General features: G+C 34.8%; 1 protein-coding gene across 8 annotated transcripts in view; it reads left to right on the forward strand.

The window, feature by feature from the left end:
* Positions 1-26,986, forward strand: part of Eya1 (EYA transcriptional coactivator and phosphatase 1) — a 315,245-nt gene that overhangs the window by 152,163 nt on the left and 136,096 nt on the right. For 4 of the 8 annotated variants that reach the window (XM_058584409.1, XM_058584408.1, XM_046460578.2 and 1 more), the window contains exons 3-4: positions 17,620-17,669; positions 19,213-19,340. The exons of 1 other annotated variant lie outside the window; for it this stretch is intronic. In XM_058584409.1, the coding sequence (XP_058440392.1) occupies positions 17,620-17,669; positions 19,213-19,340 (178 nt within the window). Of the gene's footprint in view, positions 1-12,133; positions 12,419-17,619; positions 17,670-19,212; positions 19,341-26,986 lie in introns of those variants that run through there. 3 more of the 8 variants (XM_046460582.2, XM_046460579.2, XM_058584410.1) reach the window with 3 other exon arrangements.

The following is a 26,986-nucleotide window of genomic DNA, read 5'->3' on the forward strand; positions in this document are numbered from 1 at the left end:
TATGTGACTGTTTTTATGACAGAACTGATTATTACTACAGTTTTAACAACATAATTTGAAATCAGGGAGTGTGATGCCTCCAACTTTTTCTTTCTCAAGATTATTTGACAATCCAGGGTCTTTTGTGGTTCTCTACAAATTTTATAATTTTTTTTCTATTTCTATGAAAAATAGCATTGGAATTTGAAGCAGATCACATTGACTGTATAGATTGCTTTGAGTAGCATGGACATTCAAAATATTAATTTTTCAACTCACAACAGATATTTTTTCATTATCTTTGTTTTTCAATACCTTTAATCAATGTTTTATAGTTTTCAGTGTATAGATCTTTCACTTCTTTACTTAAATTTATTTCTGAGAAATTCATTCTTTATAATTTTATTGTAAATGGGATTTTTGTTATATTTCCAGATGGATCATTACTGGTATAAAGAAATGCAGTTGATTTTTGTATGTTGATTTTCTGTTCTGTTAACTTCACTGAATTCATTTAGTAGTTATAGCAGTTTTTTGTTGTTTTCTTTTCTCTCTCTCTCTCTCTCTCTCTCTCTCTCTCTCTCACTTTGGTTGTGTTTTCATTGTTTCTACCTATAGGATCTTACCATCTCAGACAGGGATAATTTTATTTCTGCCTTTCTGATTTGGATGCCTGTTTTTTCTTGTCTGATTGCCTTGTTAGTATTTCCAGTACTATCTTGGACAGATAAGAGGAGAACAAGCATCCTTGCCTTGAACCAAGTATTAGAGGAAAAACATAGTTTCCCCCTATTGATTATGCAACTGTACATCAATATTATGCTAACTCTAGGCTTTTCATAGATGGCCTTTATTATGTTGAGGAAGTTCCTTCTATCCCTGTTTTGTTGTTTTTTTTTTCCCCTCTGGAATTAATTTTTTTTTAAATTTTTTATTGTTGGTTGTTCAAAACATTACAAATTCTGCAATCTGTATATGGGGTAAAAATGGGAGTTCATAACCCACGTGAATCAAAGTGTGAAATATGATATATCAAGAAATTTGTAATGTTTTGTTGAGTTTTTATCAGGAAAGGATATTGAACGTTGTCAAATGCTCTTCCTATACCTATTGGGATGATTATGTTTTTTTTACAAAATTTTATTGGTTCTTTTTAGTTATACATGACAGTAGAAACCATCCTGATATGATTATACAACCATGAAATATATCTTATTCTAATTCAGCTAATGTGCTATATCACAATGATTGACTTAGAAAGTTAGATCAACCTTACATTCTAGGGATAAATCCAATGGGTCATGTTGTGTAATTCTTTTGATGTGACAATGAATTGTTTTCTTATTCCTTTTAATAATTCAATTTCATGCTCTCTCCAGTTTGTTTAACTCTCTTCTCTATGTGTTCAGATGTATCAGTCCATTCTGTCAGTTCCATTCATCTTCATGAAAACTTTCCCAGAACCTTTTAACTTTCTCCAATCTGGACTGTGATGCCTGGTGCTTAACTATCATCCTAGAATTTCCCTTTACTATCAGCACCAGGAATTATTCTCATCTCTCTCCTGTTTGGATGAGTTATTTCATAAAGATTTGTTCCATAATTTTCATGAAACATATCTTCTATTAGCTTCTTGAGAAAGGATACGTGGGAAATGAATTTTTTTGAGAATTCACATATCTGAAAATGTCCTTAGTTTAATTCAAATGTTTAATTTTCCTACTTGTTATAATGTTTTGGTAAGGTACAAAATTTTTAATTAATTTTTTTTCTTAAGAAATCTGAAGACAATTTTCTTCCACATTCCAGAAATACATATTCCGATTAAAAAATCATGGTCCATACTTTGTGCATGGTCTGTTTTTTTCTCTGTAGAAGGTTGTAGATTCTACCCTTTTCCCAAGTGTCCTGCAATTCAGCAGTATCCATTTCTGTGGATCTGTTTTGTTTCATTTTGTTGGATACTCATTGAGTTTTTCAATCTGAAAATTTATGTCTGAGAAAATATTTTAAAACTGTTGGCCTAAATTTTTTCCTAAATCTCCAGTTATTTGGATGTTGGACCACCAAGACTACAACTTATCATTTTCCTATATTGTCTATATTTTCTCTCCCATTTTCCATCTCTTCTTGCTCTCTTTTCTGGGAAACTGCCTCAATTTTATTTTCCAAACCATACTGAATTTCACATTTCTGTTATCTTAATTTTTATTTCCAAGGGTTCTTTTTTGTTCTTGGATGTTCTTCTTAAAAACTTTATTATTATTATTATTATTTCCGTATCTTTCATGGATGAAGTATCTTCTCTTATTCCTCTGGGGATATTTATGAGAGTTTATTTTACTTTTCTTGACATTTGCTTTTGTCTGATCTCTGCTTCCTGCAAGTGGCTTTTCTCACTTGATTTCTACATTTCTGGGAAGAGTCTTTCCTCAGACTCTTAGTAATGCTTTTTATGGTTTATATTTCAGAGTGGGGCACTTTTAGCTTGGTTGGTGAATAAGAAGTTGCTGACCATGGTTTTTACTGTAGGTGATTATTTTGAGTGGCAGACCCCCCAGGTATAAGTATCTCAGATCTTTCTATTTAGTGTGGTCCGAATTCTTAGTGAAGTTGGTTAGGCACTCCCCTGGATGAACTAGATCTCTCAGGCAGTGTTGTAGGAACCCTGCTGGGGAAAAGGTAATGGTGGAGGGTGTGGAGGTAGCTGTCCAGTGTTCCGTGTGGGAATGTCTTTCTGCCTGCCTGTTGCCAATATCATATTCCCTTTCCACAACACACTCCAAAGCTTCTCCTTCATTCTAGCCTACTTGCTGTATTACCTATGAGGAGGAGGAGGAGAGTGGATCTAACTGCTTCTCACACTGATTTGTACCCAATTCTTTCTTTTTTTAGTTTTACTTTTACTGTCACTTACAGAAGTACCTGATACCACCTAATCAAGAGACATGGTAGGGGCAGGGAGGGGTGGTATATACTAAGTTGTTTTTCAGTTTTTCTCACTGTCAGTTTTGGAGTCAACTTTCTCAGATCTGCTAAGTCGGTTACTAATGGTCTGGCTGATTTTTTTGTTTGGTTTTTATATTTGTTACTATTTTCATATTGCCTGCCCTGTTTGTCCTTAATGACTTATGCTTTAAAAAAAAATCCCTTTACTGGTGCTTTGGTGGGGTTCTAGAAAAAGCAAAAATAAATGCTTGTGTTAAGTCATTAACTTACATTCTTCTGTGTACTCACAATAACCTAAATTCCTTAATGGCAGAAATTCTGTCTGCCTTGTTGACTGTTTCATTTGGCATCCCTAATACATGGCACATACCAGATGCTTAATAAATATTTCCTGAGTGACTAATCATTGGCTGGCAGGCCAACTAACTTGATTGGTTACCCAAAAAAAACTTCTGAACACCCAAAGGCTACAAAGTTTGAAAAATGACAGTGTCGTTCACCCATCTACAAAGAGGAATTTCTGAAAGACAGATGTAACATTCCCTTAAAGACACATTCATTCTGCTGTGTATCCTTTCAGAATTGTTTACAATTTTTTTTTCTGAATGTTTTGGTTGGGAAAAATAACAGTGCTTAGCTAGTTGTAACTAAAATACAATGTGTGGTAGCTTTTATTTTATTTTCTTTTAAAATCTTTCTTTTGTTCTTTTTAGTTATACATGACAGTAGAATATATTTTGACGTAGCATACGTACCTGGAGTGTAACTTCCCATTTTGGTGGTTGTACATGATGTAGATAGAGTTACATTGATCGTGTATTCATTTATGAACATAGGAAATTTATGTCCGGTTTATTCTCCCTCCTCCCTTCCCCTGACTCAATCCAATCTGGTGAACCTCCCTCCCCATTCCTCACCTCTTGTGAGTCAGCACGCAGTGTGGTAGCTTTTAAAAACTATTGGTCGTTAGCTTTTTATTCCACTTTCCTGTGTAACTCAAAGACTTACATTGAATACAGTGATTTCAGGTCTGTTTCAATTTCTTAATTTTCTAGGAGTTTGGTTATTCCCTGTTGTCAGGATGGTAAATTCCTAGCACAGTTCCAATGACTTAGTTGTTCCTTAAAAGTATGTTCATTATGTTTTTGGATGTGAGAATGAATGATGATAATGCTCCAGTCAGTTCAGAGTTTTAGAGTTTCCAGTGTGGGGGAGGGGGGAACAAAACAATGTGAAGAAAGAAAGAAAAAAGTGGAAGCAAAGGAAATTCAGAGAAAGCATTTTCCTTTCACATATCAGAGCCATGTTTCATCAAGTAACCTAGTGTGTATGTATTAGTTAACTTAAGTAGCATTTACTGAGCACCTACTGTGTTTCCTGAGTTGAGTTTAACCCTGAACTCACCATGCCCTATCTGGGCATTCATTCCCCCACTCATTTGATTAAACTGACTTGACATTCAGTTTTCTGTTGCTATTTTACCATCCATGAGAGTTTTACCATAGCAGTAAGCACTCATTCTCATGTCATTCTGATAAGGGCGACTAAGCTTACATCTATCTTATAATTAGCCAGCTTATAGATTATAAATTGAAAGGATAAGTAATTGATAACAAAATCACACACACACACACACACACACACACACACACACAAATGTCAAAGCCAAAATTAGAGCCAATGTGAATCTCCAGTACATTTATTTTAATCTAGTATGTACCCTTGACTATAATAGATGATAATAATGCTACATATTTAAGGAAAAGAATAACTTGAAATAATGATAGACATAAAATCCAAGAATATTGAAGGAGGAATAGGAAATCAGGCTTGTTATATGCTGCTTCAGAAAGATGCTAATGTGAAATGTCCCAATTTTTTTTTTTCTTTTTTTGATGGGGGGTGAGAAGGATTGAACCCAGGGGTGCTTACCCACTGAGCCACATCCCCAGCACCCCCTTTTAATTGATATTTTATTTAGAGACAGGGTCTTGCAGAATTGATTAGGGCCTCACTAAATTGCTGAGGCTGCCTTTAAACAGCCTTTTTAAAATATATATATATTTTTTTTTTGTTGTTTTGTTTTGTTTTAGGTGAACACAATATCTTTATTTTTATTTTTATGTGGTGCTGAGGATCGAACCCAGTGCCTTGCACATGCCAGGCCAGCACACTACCACTTGAGCCACATCCCCAGCCCCTTTGAACAGCCTTAAGATCCTCCTGCCTCAGCCTTTGGAGCCGCTGGGATTACAGGTGTGTGCCACTGTGCTCGGATTTTTTTTTCTTTTTCATGTATAGGTGATTCTTAAATTGGTAATGGGCATGATTTGGGGAAATCTAAATTATAACCTACAGGTTTAGTTTCTCCCCTCTAATAATCTTCATAATTAATCATGATTGAATCTGTTTTGGGGGGGGGGAGTTAGGCCATCCATATTTGTTTTTATTTTTACATGTGTGAGATAGGACTCCTCACAAACAAGATAGGGACATCAGTGATGGCTTTGTCTATTTATAATGTAGAAAATCTGTAGATCTAAAGATACCCTCTTTGTCCCTTAGAATTTCTAAGTCAAAGGCATTCATTCTTTGAAAAAGGCCTGGGATTCTTGAGCAGTTTTCTGATAATTGTCATGAATAACTTCTCCCTTGTCCTGCTCTGTTTTGGTCCCGTCTCTCCCTCACTTCTCTTAGCCCTCTGCATCCACTTTGGCTGGAGGGGGCGGACTGTCTTCTTAGGCAAGGACAGGAAGGAAAGTGAAGAGCCATCCCAGGAGGCCAAGCTAATGGGGGCTTTGCGGATCTTTCAGCAGGGCTTGTCAATGAGAATCATGCAGCAGAGGGCTCCTCCACTGGCACTCTGACCTCTTAGTAAACTATTTGTTTTTCCTTGTATTGATTAAAAAAACAAGCCTCCGAACAGTAACTCCCTATCAACCAGGGTGTTGTTTTCAAGAATCTTACACTTTTAAAATACTATAACTCATTAAAGCCCAGACCCTTGTCTTGGATGTACTCTGCAATCCAATTAAACCAGATCACTGGTGATATTAAAATAGAATCCCTGAAAAGAGCAGCAGATGCTTCCAGACTTAGATTTTTTTTTTAAACAACTTGGACCACAAATGTAAATAATCAGATAATACTCAAAATACAAAACCACCTCAAGTAAGTGTTTTTGTTAATTATGAGTGTCTAAAGACTGAAATATGTTTAATCTTAGTGACATGTTGGTACTGGAAAGGTATGCTTTCTCTCTTTAAGTATTTGAACAAACCAAAGCTATTGTTTTTCTTAGTATGTAATGGCCAGTCTACCTTTTTGTCCATGTGCCACACAGCATACTAAAATAAAATTCAAAGCCCCAAGGCAATTTGATTGCTGCAAGGATGAATCTAGCTAAACTTTACAGTGGAGAGAAATGCCCAGGTTGTATACATTGATGTGACTGAATAAAAAAACAGCAGAATAATGGTGTTTCTGGTTGTGTTTCCAATAGCAATGTGATTGCAGGGCACTGGATTAAGTTACCGGTCCTTTGAATTGTGACCTTCTGTCTAGAACAGCTTTAAAGGTTACCTCCCCCCCCCCCCAATTTGGGAGGCAGAGGGAGAAAAACTTACTGCTGCTTGAAAGGAGAAAAAAATTCTATAGGTTGCTAGATTGGGGGATGCCCCCACATCCTGGCAATTTCTAATAATTAATAGAGTTTCTTGATTCTGAAGACTTAAACTCTATCTCCAAATGCATCTGGAAACTTGGAGTGCAGTTTAATTATAATTATTTCCTCAGTGGACAAATCAAGTGTTTACCGTAGAGTAGTGTTTACTGTATGTAGTAAGATCAAAGTGTATCCCACTGGATACCTCAAGTCAAGGAAGGCAGAAGGGAAGTAACTGATATCAACTGTGAAGCACATTATTTGTATCATTGCTTGGTGTAAACTCAGAACTTCAGGCTCTCCTTTGAGTATAAAGAATAGGTTTGGGATATTTATCATCCCTACTTTAGGAATACAATTCACCTTTTCCTATAAATGATGAGTAAAAAACCATGAACATTGATTTGATAATTTCAGTTTAAGGATTCCTCACATTTTTTTTTCCCTAGTGACTCTTTAATGTACATTTATTTTTGAATCTGTAAACTAACTTACAATGTGTTTATGAGTAATCAGATATTTAATAGTGATTATGTCCATTCCACATTAATATATATAAGCTTGATATATATCAATATATAGATATATGATTTTGATGTATATCTACCTCTCCATCTATCTATATTTGACATATCTCATTTCAATAGATCACACACACACTTTTCTGGACTTTCTTTCTTGGATTTTCCTTGCTCCAAAATCATGATACAACCAGGGGTCATTAATGTCCCAGTGCTCCATCTACTGTTTAGAAGTGACCTTGATGGTGCTAGAAAAATGAGGCAGATTCCAGAACAAACAATTTAGTTGGGGAAATAAACACCCATATTTTTAAAAGCAGATCATACAAACATGAAATGCCTAGCACAGTGCCTGGCACATAGTAAGCACTTAATAAATGCACTTAATAATAAATGCCTTTCCTTCCTCCATGAACTATTCTTTTTTTTTTTTTTCGGAAGATTTTAAAAACTGTGAACTCAGCTGTCATGAAACTTGGAAAACACAAAGCGAATTTCCAGATCCTCTTACATGCTCTAGGAGGTGCTGACAAGATTGGTTTTGCCCATGGCTTGGAGGAAAAAAAAAAAATTGAAGAGAAGACAACCTGGGTTTTCTAGGTTGCTTCATGTCAACAGAAATCCCTTTTACAGTTCAAGAAGGCAAAATTGCTTATTGCTGAGATTAAACATATGCTTCCAAGACCAATTATTTACATATTTTTGACAGAGAAAGAAAAACTAACTCTGTTTGCCATTTTGGAGAATCAGATGATTTTTAAATAGAAAAGCTGTTGTGTCATATTTTTCTTAAAGTACTTATATCATCTCATGCCCTTTTCTGAAGAACCTGCCACTGCCCTGTCATCATTATTAGTTTCAAGAAGTGCTACTCAAAGTTTCTATTAAGAATAATAATTTTTTTAAAAAACATCCTAGAGGCAGTCATTACTACATAGGATAACAAGTTCTCCACCCTACATAAATAAATGGTTATGATTCATATGTAATAACCAATGTACTTATTAGGAGGTCAGGAAATAGGTTCTATTTTCATTTTGTGCTGTATAAAGACCATAATATTGATGAAAATAACTTTCCATAGTACAGTTAATAGTTAGTAATTGCCTCCTTAAATTTACTGTTAAAAGCTATTCATGTTGGAGTTTGAATGGAAAGCATTTAGCAAAATACAGGTAGACATTTAGTTTGGTGGATTTAATATCATTCTTAAAATAAATAGAGGATGTTTTACTTGGTTGCATTTCAACAGAAGTGTACCCTGAGCAGGATCCTCATTGTAGTACTCATGCCAGTCGGAAAGCGCAGGTCATGAAAATGGCCATTCCAAATGGCAGCAAGTATCCAGATCTCAGCCATCCAGGACAGTTTCAAAGGTTCCACAGAGAAGCCACAAATGTAGTGCCATCACATGGACCACAAGCAAAAGAAACTTATCGGGTAGCAGACGGACTAAAAGTATGGGATTATGGAACACTTTATTTGCTGTTCTACTTTGAGCAGTTTGAATTGCAAAATCTTGTCTTTCCAGATATTAATTTTAATAATGTAAGAGGAATAATGACTAAGATTTTGCTTTTGGAGAAAAAGCATCTGTCTAGAAGTTCTAATTATACTTTACAGCTAGCTGTATCATTACTCTTGAAAAAATAATCATCTCCTCTAAGAATTTTAGGAGCAGAGAAATTTAGTAAACAGTTGAACCATAGCATTCATGCTTAATCCTAAAAATATTTCATGATAAACACAAGCAGAAGAAAAATATATCTTGACTGAAAACGCCACAACCATTCACCAATGTTATTGTCCTTCCTGGAATGGAAAATGGAAAGAGCCACTTTGGATTTTACCCTTTGTTTTCTCAGTGTATTTGTTATGTTTAATTTGATGAGTCAGCTTGTTCACTCAAGTAGTTTTGAGATTGCTCTGATGAGTGCACTATGTCTGCCCTTTTTTAAAAAAAAAAATTAAAGACATTTATTTTTGTGATCATGCCTTTATTTAGAACTCTCTGCTAATCTAAAAGTACTGAGAACTTCTATCAAAATTTCACACTTCCATATAACCACTCAGGTATTCAGGCAACAGCTGGTTCTGACAGATAAAACCTGCTAGGAGGTACAAATATGAAAAATCTTTGTATCTCATTGAGGGTACTTGAACATTTCACTGTAGCTGAATATTTCCAGAGTTTCCCCTTTTCCAGATAAAATTATATGTATATTTTTGTTTTATTGGGGGAAAGGCATATAGGAAATTTTTAATGCTCTCATTTATGTATTTACATGTTGAGATTTCTGTAGCAAATATCAGATAGTAATGCTTTCTACTATTACCTAGTTTTACTAATGGCAAATTTTCTAAGTTCTCTTTTAATCTGTATGAATGTGTTTAGGGAACAGTTTGGACCTTCAGAATATATAGTTATATAATTATAGTTAGTGAGAATTTCGAAATAGGAAGCTAACAACTGTTCACTTAAAACTGGATCTTAGTAAGTCTTAAATTTGGGTTATTTATCATAGAACAACTTATTTTTCTGGTTCAGGTTGTATGTAATAGTAATTATTGTATATTTCATATTTAGTAGTAGTTACCAGACTAAATTTATGAGTAAACACAAATTGTTTTTAATCCATCTGATTTGCTTTAGGAAAAAGAACTATTAGAAAGTGGTCAATATGCACATGCATATTACTTTAAGCCAGTGACTAAGCTCTTTGTCACATAATTATGAATCATGAGCTATATCATGTCAATTAGTGGTCACATTAAATTCATCATGCTTTTTATAATTTTCTTCATAATTACATGCATCATTTCTTTAATGGCATTTTGTTTGGTTATATAAATAAAAAATGAATTTCAATATAAAAGCTCATGTAATATGATAAATTTGCAATGTAGACAAGTAATTTGCATGCAAAGGTGCCATACTTTACATGATATTTCTCCTCTTTGGACTTCATGTAGTTTATGTATTCTGGATTTGCCAATATAATCTTTCATGAATCAGAAAACAGTATTATATCCTTGTATATCTAAAATAATTTTTAGATTACAGGAAGCATGTGTACAATAGCTGAATGCAGGCTTCAAACAGGGTTTAATCCTCCAAGCAGCACCTCAAATTTTATATTATATGGAGCTTAGTAATAAATCAGATTGCAGTCATTGTGTGGGTGTTTGATATCAAAGATTGAATTAATGTAGCACTACATTATATCTGACAATACTGGAAACCTCCATTACAGACTCTGTTTTGTTTTCTGCATAAATACTGTGGCATATTGAATAACTGATACTTCTAATCCTGTAGGTGGTAACATAATTCTATTTCTGCTGTGCATAGGAGCAGATCCAATAGCAATCAACTGTTTTTTGATCTGCTTCCCAAATATGGTAGATGCCTAGCCCATGATTCCTTGCCGCTACTATACAAAATAAAATCCTAGGTGAGTTTGCAGTTTAAGCTGTCTCTTAGGTTTGACAATGTGTTCCTTTCTGAGGAATTTAGACTGGCATCCTTGGGGAGGGAGATGGAGAGGATTAAAGTCTGTATTGAATTTTGGTCATTATAAACTTTTCATTTTGTTTTGTTTGCATTGAAATGGTGCTTTCAGGTACAAATTAGCAAAGTAAAGGTAAGACTGTGACTATCTGCTTTATTAGTTGATGATCTTTTAAAAAGTTACTATGATTTTTTAAAATGCTTTTCATACCAAGGTGAGAGCCTAAAAAAAAAAGGAGACTTTGATTTTTAATAAAAATTCCAAATACAGAATAGTATTATTTGTAGTGACAAAACAGTTTTAAGAAATTTACAATGGGGATAAAAATTTCATTTTAGAGTGCAAATTAATTATGATGAGTAACTAGTATCAGAATAAACATTTGTATTTGAATTATGGTATAGGGCTGGCAAATTAAAATATAATCATTAGTTCACATAAGTGATGCCTTCTTCAAATATTTGGGATCAACATAAAGATTAAGTAATTGATCTTATAAATGAAGTCATTTATCTCCATAAAGTATGATATCTTAACTGAAGCTTAACTCTCTTAGGTAAATCTTACAGCTCATCATACATAGATTCTGAGTTGCTTTTTTTTTTTTTTCTTAAAGAATGGACTGTAAAGAAAGTTATAGGTGAAAAGAATCTTTTCTCAAAAATAATTTTAAAATACTAATACTGAAATACTGTCTGGTTCGTATCCAAAGAATTGCTCATTGAAGACTTGCCATCCTAGAAATCCTTGCAGAATCATGAGTCAGGCTTTCATTGTTAAAGTGATAATAGCTTACACGTTTGCTTTCTCTCTCCCCACTTAGTGGAATCAGCCATTCCACTTTTTATCTTTGCCAAACCTGTTAGTAGGTAGGCACATGAGGGAGGGAAAAATCTGAAAAGTATCGATTCCCCAAGTTTCAGGGCCTGAAAAAAAAAAAAGTTTTGGAAAAGTGTAAAAGATAACGTGTAAACTAACTATTCCCCAAAGATCTTAATTGGGAGCTACTGCGGCAGGAGATGTGCGTGTGTTGACAGTGTCTCACACAAGTTATTCTCACACAGCTGTTTATTCAGATAGCGTGGGGCGCGTTCATTTACATAATAATTTTTTTTTTAAAGCAGTTAGGTTGAGTCAGACAGAGCAGTGCTCCTTTCAATTGTTGCGTTTAAACCAATAAGGTTAGGACAAGAGAATAGCTGTGGTTTGCGTTGCAAAAACAAAAAAAAAAAAAAAAAGAGAGAGAGAGAGAGAGGAGAGAGAGAGAGAGGAAAGAGAGAGAGAGAGAGCCCCGAGGCTTCATGGGCAGACCTACAAGGCTGCGCAAACAAATCTAAGGATGAGATTCTGCTGTTTCTTTGTCTAGAGTTCTCAGATGCTATCTGCGGCTGCAGTTCGGTGGGGAAAGAGCGCAGGGCGCAAAGCTGTTACCCAACCGAACGGTGGGAGCTGATGGCTCCGAGTTTGGGGCGAGGTAGAAACTCTCCAGTGCCACTTCCGACTGTAAGCCTTCCTGTTGCCGTCCACTGTGGCGGGGTTCTTCCTGGGGCCAGCGATTTCGCTCAGTCGCTCGGCAGCCCGAGCCTGCAGCAGCGCCCGGGCGCCTTCTCCCGCAGCCGGGCTCTCCCCGGCACCCGCGCTCCGCTTCCACGAGCGCCGCGGCTCCGCTGAGAGCGCCGCGGAGCCCTCGCGCGTCCCTCCCCGGAGCCCAACTATGTCAGGAATGGAGGCTTGCTAAACCAGAAAACGCGGAGGAGTACATTAAACGGGTGGATGCGGCAGATGTAAGCGCTGTAAGTACAAGCTGACTGTTTGAAAAATTGTTAGTGACTGACAACAGCTGTCCTGTGGGCAAAGTCCGAGATAACAGGAGCGCTTTTATGATTGTTTGGATTTTGTTTTAAAAGAAAAAAAACAACATTATGGCATGTGGAAAATGATGACACTTTTTGTACCTAATACTTCATGAGCCACAGGGTTCCATCGTAAAAGTAGAATTCTTAACCCCCAAATTATCTGAGCGGTTAGGATCATTAAGAGGTAATTACAAATTAATTGCTAACAACGATTTGTGCTATCTCTGGAAATCAGTAGGCAAGGCCACAGTCTCCTAAGCAGATTACTTCGAATCTCTTTTCTGAATTGCTGCACAAGCCTCAAATATTGCGCGATGTTGAGTTAGTTACACATCCATCCACCACAACACATAGGTGACTTTCCCTATGCAGTTTAAGTTGATATGAAAAAATGAGGAGAGGTTTAACATTTGAATGGACAACAGATAACAATTGATATTTGCTGTTTAAATAATCCTTTTTGCTTCAATAAACAAATTTCCCAAACCTTACATTAAACAGGCTCATCTTCAAAAGGTGATCACAATAAACATTTGCCCAATTAATGTATTTGTCATAGAAGGGCACTTTATATGACTTGAATGGACCTTGGAGTTGAAAATTCAGATTCTTAAGACTTTTTACTTATCATTTAAAATGTTTGTCATTCAAAATCACTATATGAATTGCTAATGACTCATGGGCTTATATTTCTTTGGGGGAGTTTTTTGAACACATTTAAGTTTAGCATTCGCAAGAATTCAATAAATTCAGAGCTGTCATTGAATTTAGACAAGCATTTTTGTTTCATTTCTTAAAATAGTAAAGGGGTACAAAAAGTTGGTACTTAAGTATATAGCATAGTTTATAGGTTTGGGGTTGTTTTTATAATGTCTTTCAGGGTAGGTTTTATTTTATGCTTGTATGAGTCTTTACCCTACTGCTTAGGATTTGAGGACATGCATTCATGAATAGTCATGCTTTTGTATGATCAAACATTTGATATTTGATTTCCTTGATACTTGAATTCGCCTAAGGCCCAAATTGTTCACTAAGTGAGCAGGCAACCATAGATTTTCAATCTTTGAAAATTCTTCCCGGTGACAGACATAGAAGCCTAATTGAGCCACTGGTCACTTTTAGAGTGCCAAATGGAAGTCAACTGCTATGTGAGTTTCACAGACATGATAAATGATTTTCTCAAAAGAAACTTTCCATTCGAATGGGGAATTTTTTTTTTTTTTTAAAGAATACACTGGAAAGAAAAACATGCAGTGAGAATAAAGTCACTTTTATTTAATCAGTTATCAAAAGTATTTTGCTCAATATTTTACATAATTGCTATTTTTTTAAAAAATAATACTCTAAAGCTATAGGTAGAATACTGTGATTTGAATACTTATTTGGTTTTAGTTTCATAAGGGCTTTCATTTTCTTTAAACGAGATTTTGCAAAAAGTAATACAGGATATTTAAATAATCAGTAATCAGTAAAGCATTAAGGCATTTACTTTATGGAGTTTTCGATAAAGAAGAAAATATAATGTTGACATTTTAACATTATATTTTATGTCTCTCCCTACAACTTCATTTCAGTTTTAGGGTTAGATTTTTCTTTAAAATATTGAGGATTTTATTACAACACTAATACCACAGTTGGAGATATTGATTAAGGAGAAATTTTAGCAGGAATATATTCTGTTTAAAAATCAGATTTATGGCTAAGGTACTTTTTTATATCTCTATAACATACATTCTGATTAGAAAATTGCCATTGTCTTTCAAATTTGGGAGTACTCAGGTTGATCTGTGGTTGGACAAAACTAGCTCGCCTGCCAATTCTATTTATTTAGATAAGTTCAGTACTTTCACTTTGAAAATTTCTTTTCAGTTTGAAAAGAAAGTTTTAAATTATAGTCATTTTATAAAAATTGCTTCTAGCAAGCAAAAAAAAAAAAAACCCTATGGAAAACCCATAATTTGGACAAGTACCTACATTTTATTTGCTGTGTGATGCTGAGATTTAGAATCCCTTTCCATTTACAGTTTACTTTTCACAGAACATTATTAACTTTTTGGCTTCATACATGATCTTCTGTCAGATGCTTTTGATTTGTAATTTAGCAAAGTATAATAAACAGTGCAAAAGTCATGAATTTTGCTCTGCATCCTGAGCTCTGTGGTAGGGAAAATGTGATAAAATGTGTACCTTAAGTCTTGTTTGATGATCTCTCAAAGCAAGTTTGCCTTCTGGAAATAATTTCTGGGGCTGAAGAGCATGGTATTAACAGATTTAATGTGGCTCTTCAATGGATTGGAGAAGTACTATGTGAGGTTTAACAAAATGAGAGAGACAAATTGAACATCAACAAAAGTTACATCTGTGAAGAATTATAAATTTAATTAGAAAAAAAGGCAAACTTAAAAGACCTCATTAACTAATCAGAAGTCAAAGTTACTAGTTGAGGATCTTTGAATTTAAATTCTAAGGAGTTCTGCTATCTTTTCTTGGTATTTCCACAGCTCTGTGAGTGTGCTACTATGTGTATTCTATACGAAGAGTTTTTAAAAGCATTAAAGTGAAATGACTTCATTGTAATGTAAGATGGCCATTTATAATGCAATGGGAAATATTTCTGCACTCATAGAAGCAATTGAATTAAAAATACCAGATTAGGATATGACAAGAAATATTAAGTTTATGAGTGTAAAGCAGAAAATGTGAGCTTACTGAATGCTTACCAGCACTTCTGTGGAAATATTTTTTCTCTTTTGAACGAAAATATCCCTAGTTAATTATTTTTGAAACACATTATGGTTTGAGACCTTTAAAATACAGAAATCTCCTTAGACATTGTTAAACATGAGAGAAAATCAACACCAATCAGAAATAGGTGTGCTTTTTAGATAAGTCATTATAAGAATGTTTCCTTATGAACTGTAATCTTGTACTACACATAAAAAACTAAAAGCATGTGAAGTGTAGCATTTTGTAAACTGTAACTAATTTTGCTCACATCTGTGTCTAATTGTTGTCTGCATTCGCATTCTTGAGAGTAGATTTATTTTTCCTGGACCACGATGTGGATTCAGCTGACCAGCCTAAGTGAGGATTAGTTGTTTTAAAGTTATTTTGATTAAAGAGTCATTTTTAAATACAGTAACACACAACACATGGTTTAAATAATCCTTGAGACACAAAAGAATATATCTGAACTATACTTAATGAAATGAAGATCATGGCTGTGGACTTTCAAAAATTGTAATGTATGAAAGTACAGTAGAGACTGGGTTGCACCAGCATAAAAGAAATGTGTTGTGAAATGCAATTTTTTTTTTCAATGAGGAAATGTGTTAGAACAATTCTTGAAATTGTTTTTATTAACAACAGTTTTGACTTTTAAATTTAGATATGATAGGTTAAACTTCAAATATAAGCAAACTTTCAAAGTACACAGTGAAAACTAAAATTATATTTCCAAGACTATGCTTTCTAGCTAATGTTAAAATGCAAATGGATTTTAACATTTAATAGAAAGTGTGCTTACATACTCTCACATAATTAAGCCAAGAGAGTTCTTAAACTAAGTTAGTTCTCACCTATAATTTATTCCAGGTGTATTAAAGTGGTGGGGGGGGGGGAGAAAAAGGGAATTTATCCTTGAGGTATATTGTTCCAGTTTCTGAAAGAAACCATTTAATCTTGTGTGAGAACATTAATTTTAACAAAAATTGCAGAAATCTGTCATCATAGAAAGGCACATCTGCAGGCATAAGATGCCATTTCTACTTAACACTCAAGCATCTTTTAACAATTGTTTTTTGTCTTGCACATATTCTAGAAATCATACCTAGAAATTTCACATAACTCCATACCAAGATATTTAGACCTTAAGATGCTTTATTCTTGCCAGCAAGATAGTGTCTTAATTTCATAAATCATAATTTAAAAAATAACAGGACTCAACAGAAGATGTTTGGTTGGATAACTTTAATGTCATTTGAGATGCTTCAGTTCTCATCTTTGTTCTGTGTCCCTAATTGATGTCAGTTCAGGTTGAATGAAAATGCACATCAAAGATTTGGAATTCTGAGCCATTTAAACATTATGCAGAATGCTCTTTCCTGCCTGCCTACTTGTTAGGCTGAGCTTGGAAGCCAGCAGCAGCCTAGCTCACCTGAGCTTTGTCACCTGCTGGCAGTTAGAGCTGCCTCTGGCAGTAGGGCAGTGACTATTAAAACCAGCACAGTAGTGAAGTTAGTTGTTCAGTGAAGTCCCCAAATACAGATTCATCTAGAAACAAAAGAGACTAAGGAGCTGGCTTAACTGGGACATTAAATTGATTTTTCGACTACCAGTCTCTTTTTTAGTCTAGAAGACAGAAAATTAGCCATCCCCACCCCTCACAAAAAAAAAAAAAAAAAAAAAAAAAAAAAAAAATCTGACCACTTTGGTATGTTGTAGGGCATAGCTGCATAAGCACTCATTGACTTTTAATTTGGAATGGGTAAACAAGCACATTGTTCAGTGCTGTGACTTTGGGTATGAAAACTTGCTTTTGACATTTACCCCTAATCCTTTTGCCTGAAAAGTGCCCAGGAGCTGTTTTAGTAAACGTTAAATAACAAATAGTAAATGTGGGAGCAAATCATCGAGATAAGGATAAGATATTGTCAGGAGTCAAAGGGGTGGGCGGGAGCTGTGTTTCAGTTGGTGATAACAGAGGTTGAAAGAGGTTCTGAGGATGCTGGGGGATTATTGCTTGAACTGCTGCTGCTGAACGCACTCATTTTGTTAATAGCTATTTTTTTTTTTTTTTCCAAGCACCTTTTCCAAGCTGCCTGAGCAAGGCTGCTTTGCATGTTGATTGGGGGAGGGGTAATCCCGTTTGCAGCTGTCATAGGCCAGTGATGAATCACTATCCCGTCATTTGGCTGCCTTCCCCCCTGACAAGGGGAGGAGGAGGATAGACCTGCAGGAGGAAACAACAGTTGAGACTTCAACTTAAAGACAATATGCCTTTCACTGCAGCAGTATCCTCTTTTTTCTCTTTTGGTTAAAAGAGAGCATTGTCGGTCTCTGCCATGTGCTCTGTATAATTAAGAGCTGACACTGAAGCTCAATAACAACAGCTTCTAATTTCTTACCCCTGACCACAGGTGCAAACATCTCAAACCAGTTCAGATGTTGCTGTTTCCTCAAGTTGCAGGTAAGGATATTGTTGATATTTGACATTTTTGTAGATTACCTTTCTGTGACCCAGACCTATTTTTGTCTAGTATTTCTTAATTATTTCTATTAATAGCAACAGCCTCAGTTGGCAATTACTTAACAATTTATGTGTGTGTGCTTGTTAAAAAAAAAATGCCTAAGTGTGTGGGACAGGAATAGGAGCCTTGGTTTAAAAATGATTATGGGATATTTTCTGGTGTTAGGAAAACTGAATGTGAAATGGGAATTGGGAGAGAAAAACTGCACTTGAAACCATTTCCAGTTTGATTTCAAGACCTGAGGAAGTAAAGATCTATTTGAGAAGTAAAATGGCTCATGTTAAAGATGTTTGAAAAACTGATATCGACAGTCACTTTAAGTACAGCCACTCAATTAAAATGACTATACCTTTTATTGATCTGTTGGGGATGAAGAGCTTCATATATAGAACATTAAACCTCCTCCCTTATTTATTTTTTAGAAAAGCACATAAAGTTTAAAATGAAGGGAATGTGAGCCTGAGATATTTAAAACATAGCTGTCAGAAAACAGTATATGAATGTGTTTTGAGTGACTGTAAGTAAGTCCTCTCTTCTCTTCATTAATGAAAGTATTAATTATAAATCTAGCTCTGAAATTGACTTTTGGACCTCTTCAGAATAAGTACATGCTGAGTCTGAGACCTTTCAGAAGGGACTGGCTTGTTTTCATATAGTAAAAAGTGCAGCATTATAGGCAGAATTGTAGCATTGAAGTAGAATTGTCCTTATTTCCCTCAGTGACAGCTGAGGTATTCCAAGTGCTAATGCTCATAGGGACTCACTGTATGTTGGCCTTATCCTTTTTCAATTGGGCACGCTGTATGTAATCCACAAAGCAAACAAGTGAGCCGACATCATAATGTTTTAATGCTGCATTTGTTTCAAGGGAAACAGAGGAACAATTAAGTAGTTTGCCAGAGTAAACACATGCATCAGGACTATCTCATTCCCTGTCACTAGACTATAGGTTTCAAGTGTTTTATTTGGTTTGGAGACCCATTAAATTACAATTGGGTGGTAAATTATAAGGAAGTACCTAGTGCTAATTTATTAGATGAAACAGATTGAATAGAAAAGTGATTTTTTTTTCTATTACACTTGTTTACATAGTTTCCTCTCTGTTTTAGGGGGGAAAAATGCCTTCGGGGATTTTTTTTTTTTAAATATAAAAAGAAAACCATGACTACATTTTTTAAAAATGAAAATAGATGTCACTGTGTAGCATTAGACCTTATGACTTGAAACAATATGTAAAGTTCCAAAGAGGAATTTTTGTGAATGTTGGGCTGGATAGGTAGAGTAAGTGACATGTTTTAATAGTGCAGGTAGTGAAAATGACTGAAGTAAAAATGCAGAATTAACTATTTTGAGTCTAAGAAAAGAGATACAATGGGACTTTTGTGTGAGTGTGTTTCAAAGAAGGTGTCAAGTCGTTAGCACATTAAATAGCAGTGTTATGAATTTGGTACATCTGTCAAATGGAAGGCTTCTTGTCTTTAGGTCTATGGAAATGCAGGATCTAACCAGCCCGAATAGCCGTCTGAGTGGTAGTAGTGAATCCCCCAGTGGCCCCAAACTCGATAACTCTCATATAAATAGTAATTCCATGACTCCCAATGGCACCGAAGGTGAGTGTCTGCCTTCTCACTGTTTGCTTTGCACCTTGTTTCTTCCTCAGTATACGCTTCATTATTAGGTGGTTGTGATTTCAGTTGTCAAATCTGTTATACTGCTGTTCTATTTTCCCTTTAGGTAATTTGGCTTATGAATCAGTAGTCCTCATTAGTTAGCTGCTGGATGTTACTAGTTACGGTTATATTACAGACTGGCTTTATTTTACATAGATGCATATATATGCGCACACATCTTATACGTATGTGTATGCATGACATTTTGAACCTGGGAGTTTATTTTTATCTCCTTGTCGATCATGTCTACAGCACACTATCAATTTTCTTTGTTTTACTCTATGAGCAATGAAAATTTGGAATCATTTCCTTTATTTTACTTTCCATTTTGTTATTAAATACAATCAAATTTACTTAACTGTAAAATTGGACTGGATTGTTTCTAAAGGTCAATAAAATAGTTGGCATGCCTAGTGTTCTTGTGGCTTTGGCAATTAAAATATAAATAAGTAAAAAAGAAATACTTAATTGTTTACCAAATATGCAGGCTTATTTGGAAAAATGTACATAAAATGTATTTACTTTTTAAAAGTTTAAGCAGTGCTTTTAAAATTATTTTTGGATAAATAACACAGGAGTAAGTTTTATATGAACAGAAACACCTTTTTAATTCATATATTCCTGAATCTAAATATACAAGGTTATATGTATGTATCAATACCTGTTATGTGCATTTAGGTGCTATGCATGTTTTTGTAATTTCAGCACATAGGACATGTTACATATTACACCATATTTATTTCTATTTTAGCCTATTAAAAATTACTTCTTCACAGATATTTTTGCATATTTATTTTTTACTAAGCCTCAGAAAGTTGATGAACTTAGAAAATAAGTTTCACTAGAAGTCCAATGAATTATCCATGTTACAATTCCATCCATAGACAAACCCTTAACCATCAATTCCAAACTACTATGGTGATCTTTTTTTCATATAGTTTTGAAAATAAACAAAAGTAAATGCTATAAAATTATTGCTAATATTTATTAGTGAAACTTTTTGAGATCTATAAAGCTATGACATTTGTAAAAGATAAACTATAGAATCAGTTATTTCTGACATAAGATGTCTTGATTTGTGTATCAACAGTAATTGTTTTCATATATAACTGTTCTGTGTTTTTCTTGAAGAGTATGTATATTTATTTCCAGTGCTTATAGAAACTGGTTGTTGTCAAAAGTAGAAACTTTGCTGATCTAGTAAAAAAAATTAATCTCTGAATAAAGTGTCTTTTTATCTGAAACTTCTTCCCATTTCAGTAGTCAAAGAGAAAAAATTACTTATAGGAAAGTAATTCTAGTGTATAACAAGTAGATTTCATAGAGCGAGTGCGAGTAAGCAGCCCTCTTTCCACACCTTCTGGGATTTGGCTGCAGGTGGAAGCAGGCCTGCAGGACTACAGACTGGCTGTGGATATAGTCACACAGCCTACTGCAGGTCCCTGCTCTGACACCCACTCCAGGGCCAGCATGCTGGGTAGCCACAGAAGGGCCAAGGGTGCAAGCCTTTGACAGTCACTCCATTACTGTAAAGGCCAGATAAGACAACAACTTAAAGTAACTTAAAACTAAGGAGACTTAGCAGTTGAACTATTTTGCCGAATAGAATACACCAAAGAGTAATCATTAAATGCTGATAGCTAATTATTTGTATATGAAACAGTGAAACGGTAGTAAGAAGTTTTCATTTTCTCAACATGTTATTGGCAAGTCATCTACAAATAAGAAACACCCTGTATTGAAGCAGAGTATGTGTTTGAGGATGGCTTTGTGTGAATGAGGTGTGGTGTGACTAGTGCTAATATATTTCTGAATATTTATATTTCAGAGCTTGATATCACATTCATATTCAGGGATGCTGTGTTTTGTGAGATTTTTGCATAACCAAAATAAGGTTGAAAGAATACAATATTTTAGGTATTTGTAGGATCTCTGAACCATTTGGTCTGGGAAATAATCAGAAATTATTTGTTTTCTTTAAAAAAAATTCTATGTCTTCTAAATGCATTTTTTAGACCTGATTTTTTTTTAAAAAAAAAATACATGGTATTTCATCTCTGTCCTGTTTTCAGGCATTCTTCATTGGCATAATTTGCAAGGGTTGGAAAGTGAAGTTAGAAGTATCAGTATGAATTATTCAAAGCACAAAAGGAATTTTTGGCAATCCTCTGAAATGTTTAGCTTTATTTCACCAGACACTGTGAAAGTATGGACCCCAAACTTTCTTCATGGTCCATGCTACAAAGCTATTTAGATCTGAAAAATATCATAAAGTTTTAGGTTGCTGTGAAGATGTGAAGTCATTTATTGTGCTACTTATATGTTCCATTGTGTACTTGTTTCATTCCTTTCAGCCACTGCTAGAGGAGTTAAGCTTAAAATTAGTTAATTCATTAACATCTGGCAAGCTTCCCTGGGATATATGATCATTATAGATTTTCCTATTCCTTAAGATCTTATTTAGTTAGAAAACAGCAGTGTTTACCAATGCCTTAGAGGAATGAAAAAAATGAAAAAGAAATTCATTAAAATATAAGTCTTGAAAATATCACCTCCCCTAACTCTACCACAAATATTTCCAGTTACACACACACACACACACACACACACACTGATTTGGATTTAAGTGAATTTTCTGCAGCCCAATTTAAAATAGTCTCAGCTCAATTGAAATTAATTAGGTCAACAAAACTCCATTTACTTTACACAGTTGCTGGGGTTGCCTGAGTCTGTGTAGGGTTGTCTTCTCTCAGTCATTTTTTCACTTCCTGCCACCATTTGTCCCTATAATGAGGCAAAGAAAACAAGAAAATCTCCTGAATCAAAAAACCATAACTTCATCTAAAGAACAAACAAGAAGGGAACGGAATGGAGAGGCAGAGAATATTGAGTTTCTTCTTACGTCTGCTGCCAAATTATCATAAGACTCAGTGTTTGTAGGTTCTGTCCTCAAAGGCTAGTGCCTACTTTCAAGGTTCATCTAAGGGATAAAGATGGAAAGGCACTGAGCTAAAGCCGCATATACTGAGCTTTTTAATTTCCTAGAGTAAATGTTCTTCAGTTATAATAGTTTGAATGTTTTAAAACTTTCAGCTCTTCTCATTTTGATATTGCAACCTCTCTGAATCATGATTGTTGCAATTAACCATTGGTGTTACCCAGCTTATACATCTTCGAAACATAAAGTACAAGTAGCTAGATAAAAATAGTAAAAGAGTAACATAAATGATCGCTTGACCTGCAATGAGAAAAAAGCACCATTAGGAGTGATAGGTTTCCAAATGAACTAATGAACATTTTCATTACTATTAAACAAAACAACCCAGAAGACACTAATGAATGGTTGTGAAAACAGTTAATTGTGATCTTTCTTTTAACTCTTTCCTCTGGTGTTTTGGACACTTTGTCTTAATAGACATTTCTTATTAGATCCTTAAAGCATAATTTTTAAGAAAATAGGCTTTCAGCGGTGATGCTTCTTTTGATAAATATCAAAGTGTGGAATGTGAGGGAGGAGTATCTTCCAGCCTTTATTGGGGAAGGCTTTGTGTTGATATTTGGGTTAAATGTGAGAAGTAGTTGGAAACCTTTCCTTCAGAAGGACTCAGAGCCTTAGCAGTAAAAGGATTTTTATTTACCTACCTAATTAGGGCCTTGTTTGCAAAGCGGGGATTCTTTCCATCTTTGTTTTCTCTGGTTGTCTTAAATCCATGGGAGCCTGGGATTGGTCAGTTCCTGTATTGCTACTCAGAGTGTTTATTTGGGGTTGTTTTGGGGGTAGAGAATGGGGAAGGATAAAAAAGAGGTGTGAGTAAAGCTAAGAGTTCCCAAACTGGGAATTTTCTCTATTGTAAATTCAGATTAAAAATCAAGAAGCTTAAACCAGTCTTGATAATTTTGTCTTGAAGTGACACAAAACCAGATGCAATCGGAATTTTCACTGTAAATAGAATTTCAGGAATTCTGATGGCAATTCAAATAGTAATTTTGAATTGATATATCAGATTTCCAAGGTGATAACAGATTATAATCTTGAATTAGGTGATTGAATTATCCGAGTTTAAAGTTTATTCAGTGGTATTTTGCATATTTTCAAATGATAGTTTAATTCAATAACACATTTATATTATCAGAATATTTTAAATTATCTCATTTCTGCAAAGCTGAGAATACTAGCAAATTATCTGAATTTTTTTTCTCCTTGTAGTTTTGATTTAGTAAGATATAATTCTATGAAGTGAGAGTATCTTTAAGAAATCTTTTCTTACAGGAAATATCTAAACTGGAGTGGATGTATATAAAATTATGGTTTGAGGCTACATTTTATAGGCTATGTTTATCTATCTGTGGTCAAATATTCTGAAGTCAATAGAAACATGGTAATCTAATTTTATTATTGTTTACATTCTGCACAAAATTTAGTTTCTGGAAGATTAAGGGGCATCATGAATAAAGAGGTTTGTAAGTGGCATTTTTAGAATTTGTTTATAGCCACAAAATTGGACTCTTATAAATTATTCTTAAGCAAAAGCCATGAAAGAAGGAACAAAATAATTTGTTAGGATTTAATATTTACTATATCATATATATGGGAATAAATTTCACATTCATGTTGCTAATAATAAAAATGGCTGATGTTTATGAATAAGTTGTTGTTAGTCATTATGCTGATCATTCTCTGTTTTGTTTTTTAATTAATCTTCAGAAAATGCCTTGAGATTGCCAACAGAATGGTTGAGAGTGTGGAGTTGAATCCTGGCTCCATGATTTACTAGCCAAGTGAACTCAGGCAAATGAGTTTCTGTGTGACTCAGTTTCCTCATCTTTAAAATGGGGATAATAACAGAACTTACATTGGGTTTGCTGACAGCATGTCATATAAAAATTGTAGCATGTTTGAAACTTACTCTAAGGGCTCTATTTATTAATTACTATATCATATATAAACCATAGTCATAGTGATACCTGTTCTCTAAACCAAGCCTTAGAAAGTTAAATGCCAAGTTTAAAGGAAAATGGTCCATAATAAATTCTCTGAGTTGGTATATAAATTAGTTCTGTCTCAGTCGGGAACCTGTACTTTTAGATCACTGTTATTCTATGAAGACAATATGTGATTCTCATCCTCTGCAAATGCCTTTTCTAATACCCCTCTGGCTTTCTCTTCCACACTGATCCCTTCAAAATGGAGAAAACCATTTCCTAGCAAACAGCAGAGTTGTAACAGAACAACATCAGAGGCTTTGATGACAGAGGGCTTCCTTATAAGGATGACTCCACAGGGTAGTTACGCTCTGGTCTTCAAGTTCTGGTGTGTGCGGGTGTGTGAGTTTTCTTCCTGTGGTCACGCGTGCATGGCATATTGCATCAATAAGTTAACTTGGGGGGGGGGGGGGATTGTCTCTAACTAGTTTTCAAAGCTTCAGACTTAATTATAATTCCATTAGCCTTCTGTCTGTGTTAAGCCTCTTGGAGATCAAACAGAGATGGGAAGTCATCTCTGCTTTTCATTATAATAGTCATTATTATATGCACATTTGGATTGCAGCAGTATTACTGTGAAATTCAAAAAGCAGTTGCAGTTGCTACTGCTCAAACTAAATGGTTTCTACCTCAGGAAATATTTTGAAGTTGATGGTAAATTTGGTCCCAATTTGGTCACATTTCTCTTGACTTTGAGAACCCGATTGACCAAAGGACACTATGTTGGCATTTGGTAGGGAGTCTATAGGAATAGCAGTTCTCAGAGCCAAGAGTTGGGAATATGCTTGGTATGTTCTAGGAACAGCAAGGAGCTGTGTATGGCTGGAGAAGAGGTGAGGTCAGAGGAATAAAGTGAATAAAGTGAGGAGCAGGGTGACAGATACACTCTATAGCTATCATCTGTAGCTCACTAAACTTGAAAATTCAAGTGCTTATTGACTGCAGCTAGGTTCATGTGTTCTAGACATCTGGGCTTTTTGATAAACTAGTAACTAGATACAGAAAGCCCATTTTCAGTTGCTAATAGGTCAGAGAATCATAGGTCTATGGCATCTCTGCCCCGAATGGGCCAGAACTTCAGTATGAACAGAAACACGTTTTCCCAAGATCATCCTATTTTCTGGGAGAAAGTTCTAGTTCCCTCCAAGGAGACATGAACTTTTAGACTAATTCATCTCTCTTTGTTCATAGATTTCTTGCTTTAAATAATTCCTGACTTCTTACTTCCAAGGGTGCCTTGGGGTGAGCAGTGTATAGATAAAGTAATGGTGGTGGTGGTGGTGGTGTGTGTGTTGTGTGTGTGAATTCTCACCTTGCTTACTCGGAGTTAAGGGCTAAGGGTAATTCATTCTTCTCTCTTGAACACTAAGCATACAAGATCATAGAAGAAATTTATATATTACAAATTTACCAGTTTTTAAATTTTTACTTTGAATTAAAAAAAAAAAATCTGTCCTTTAGCTGTTCTTTGAATGTTTGTTGCCTTTACTAAGAGAGAATGTAAGTTTTGAGAGGCTAATCAAAGATTTATGTCGTCAAGTTTTAGTACCCCAAATTATGTAGAAATGAAAACTTACTTTGATTATGTTCATGGTAATTTGCTAGTTTTGCATATTTTTCAGTTTGATTTTATGCATCCAATATCCCATTACACCCCAAAAATGCAGATGAGTCCCACCAAACACATTCCAAGGAGGTATGTTTATGTGCTTCCCATAGAACAAATTAGAAACAGTGTTTCTTTCTGAAAAGTGAAACAATATCTAAGATGCTTACCTATTTTACCATTACATTTATTACTAATATGGGGAATTTTAAATGGAAAGAAGCTGTGTAGCAAATTATGAACTGAGTTTTTACTATTTATTTGAGCACATCATTTTATTTTATCTTTAATATAATCTTTAAGGTGACTTTTATGCCCTTGATTTTAAAGAGGTTAAATGTCTAGCCTGTGTACATGGCATGTTAGCTGTATTGGAGAAGAAATTCAAAGGCACATCAGGCTAATTTCAGAATCCACGTTGTTAAATGCTTTGTACCTTTCTAGACATCTTGCTGAAATACTTCATCTGTCTAAAGAAATTTTTATGTTACCTAAGATTAAGACCAAGATGAAAAATGTTCAACATCACTTACATGCTTGTTCTGCCTGTTAAAATCTCCAGGCTTCTTAGAGGCAGGAGAGCCTTGTTTAGTATTGTATCCCCAGCATCCAGCAAAAGGTTCAGCACTAAATGTTTATTAAATGAATGCCCTCTAGTACTAAGCAAATAATGAAGGTGATTATAACAGAAAGCATCTTATCATTCTACTCACAATGCATTAATAGGCTCAAGAAGTTTTCTAGAGCTTGGTTTTTAAATTACTGAAATTCACCATTTCACAGACCAGTTCAGAGTAGCTTTGATAGGCTGTCCATCCAGACAGCATCCACAGTCAACATTGTTACTGATTTTGAATTTGATCATGGTAACTGGCTTGCATTTGACCCACACTAATTTGTTTTATAAATGGAAACTTTGTTGGAATTAAGTATTTTATGATGCAGCAACTTCAATGTAGTATGTAACTGAATGATAGATAAGGCCGCTCATCTAATT

Source organism: Marmota monax, unplaced genomic scaffold, assembly GCF_021218885.2.
Source record: "Marmota monax isolate L192 unplaced genomic scaffold, Marmota_monax_Labrador192_F-V1.1 WCK01_AAM20220418_F8-fsc00063, whole genome shotgun sequence".
NCBI lineage: Eukaryota > Metazoa > Chordata > Mammalia > Rodentia > Sciuridae > Marmota > Marmota monax.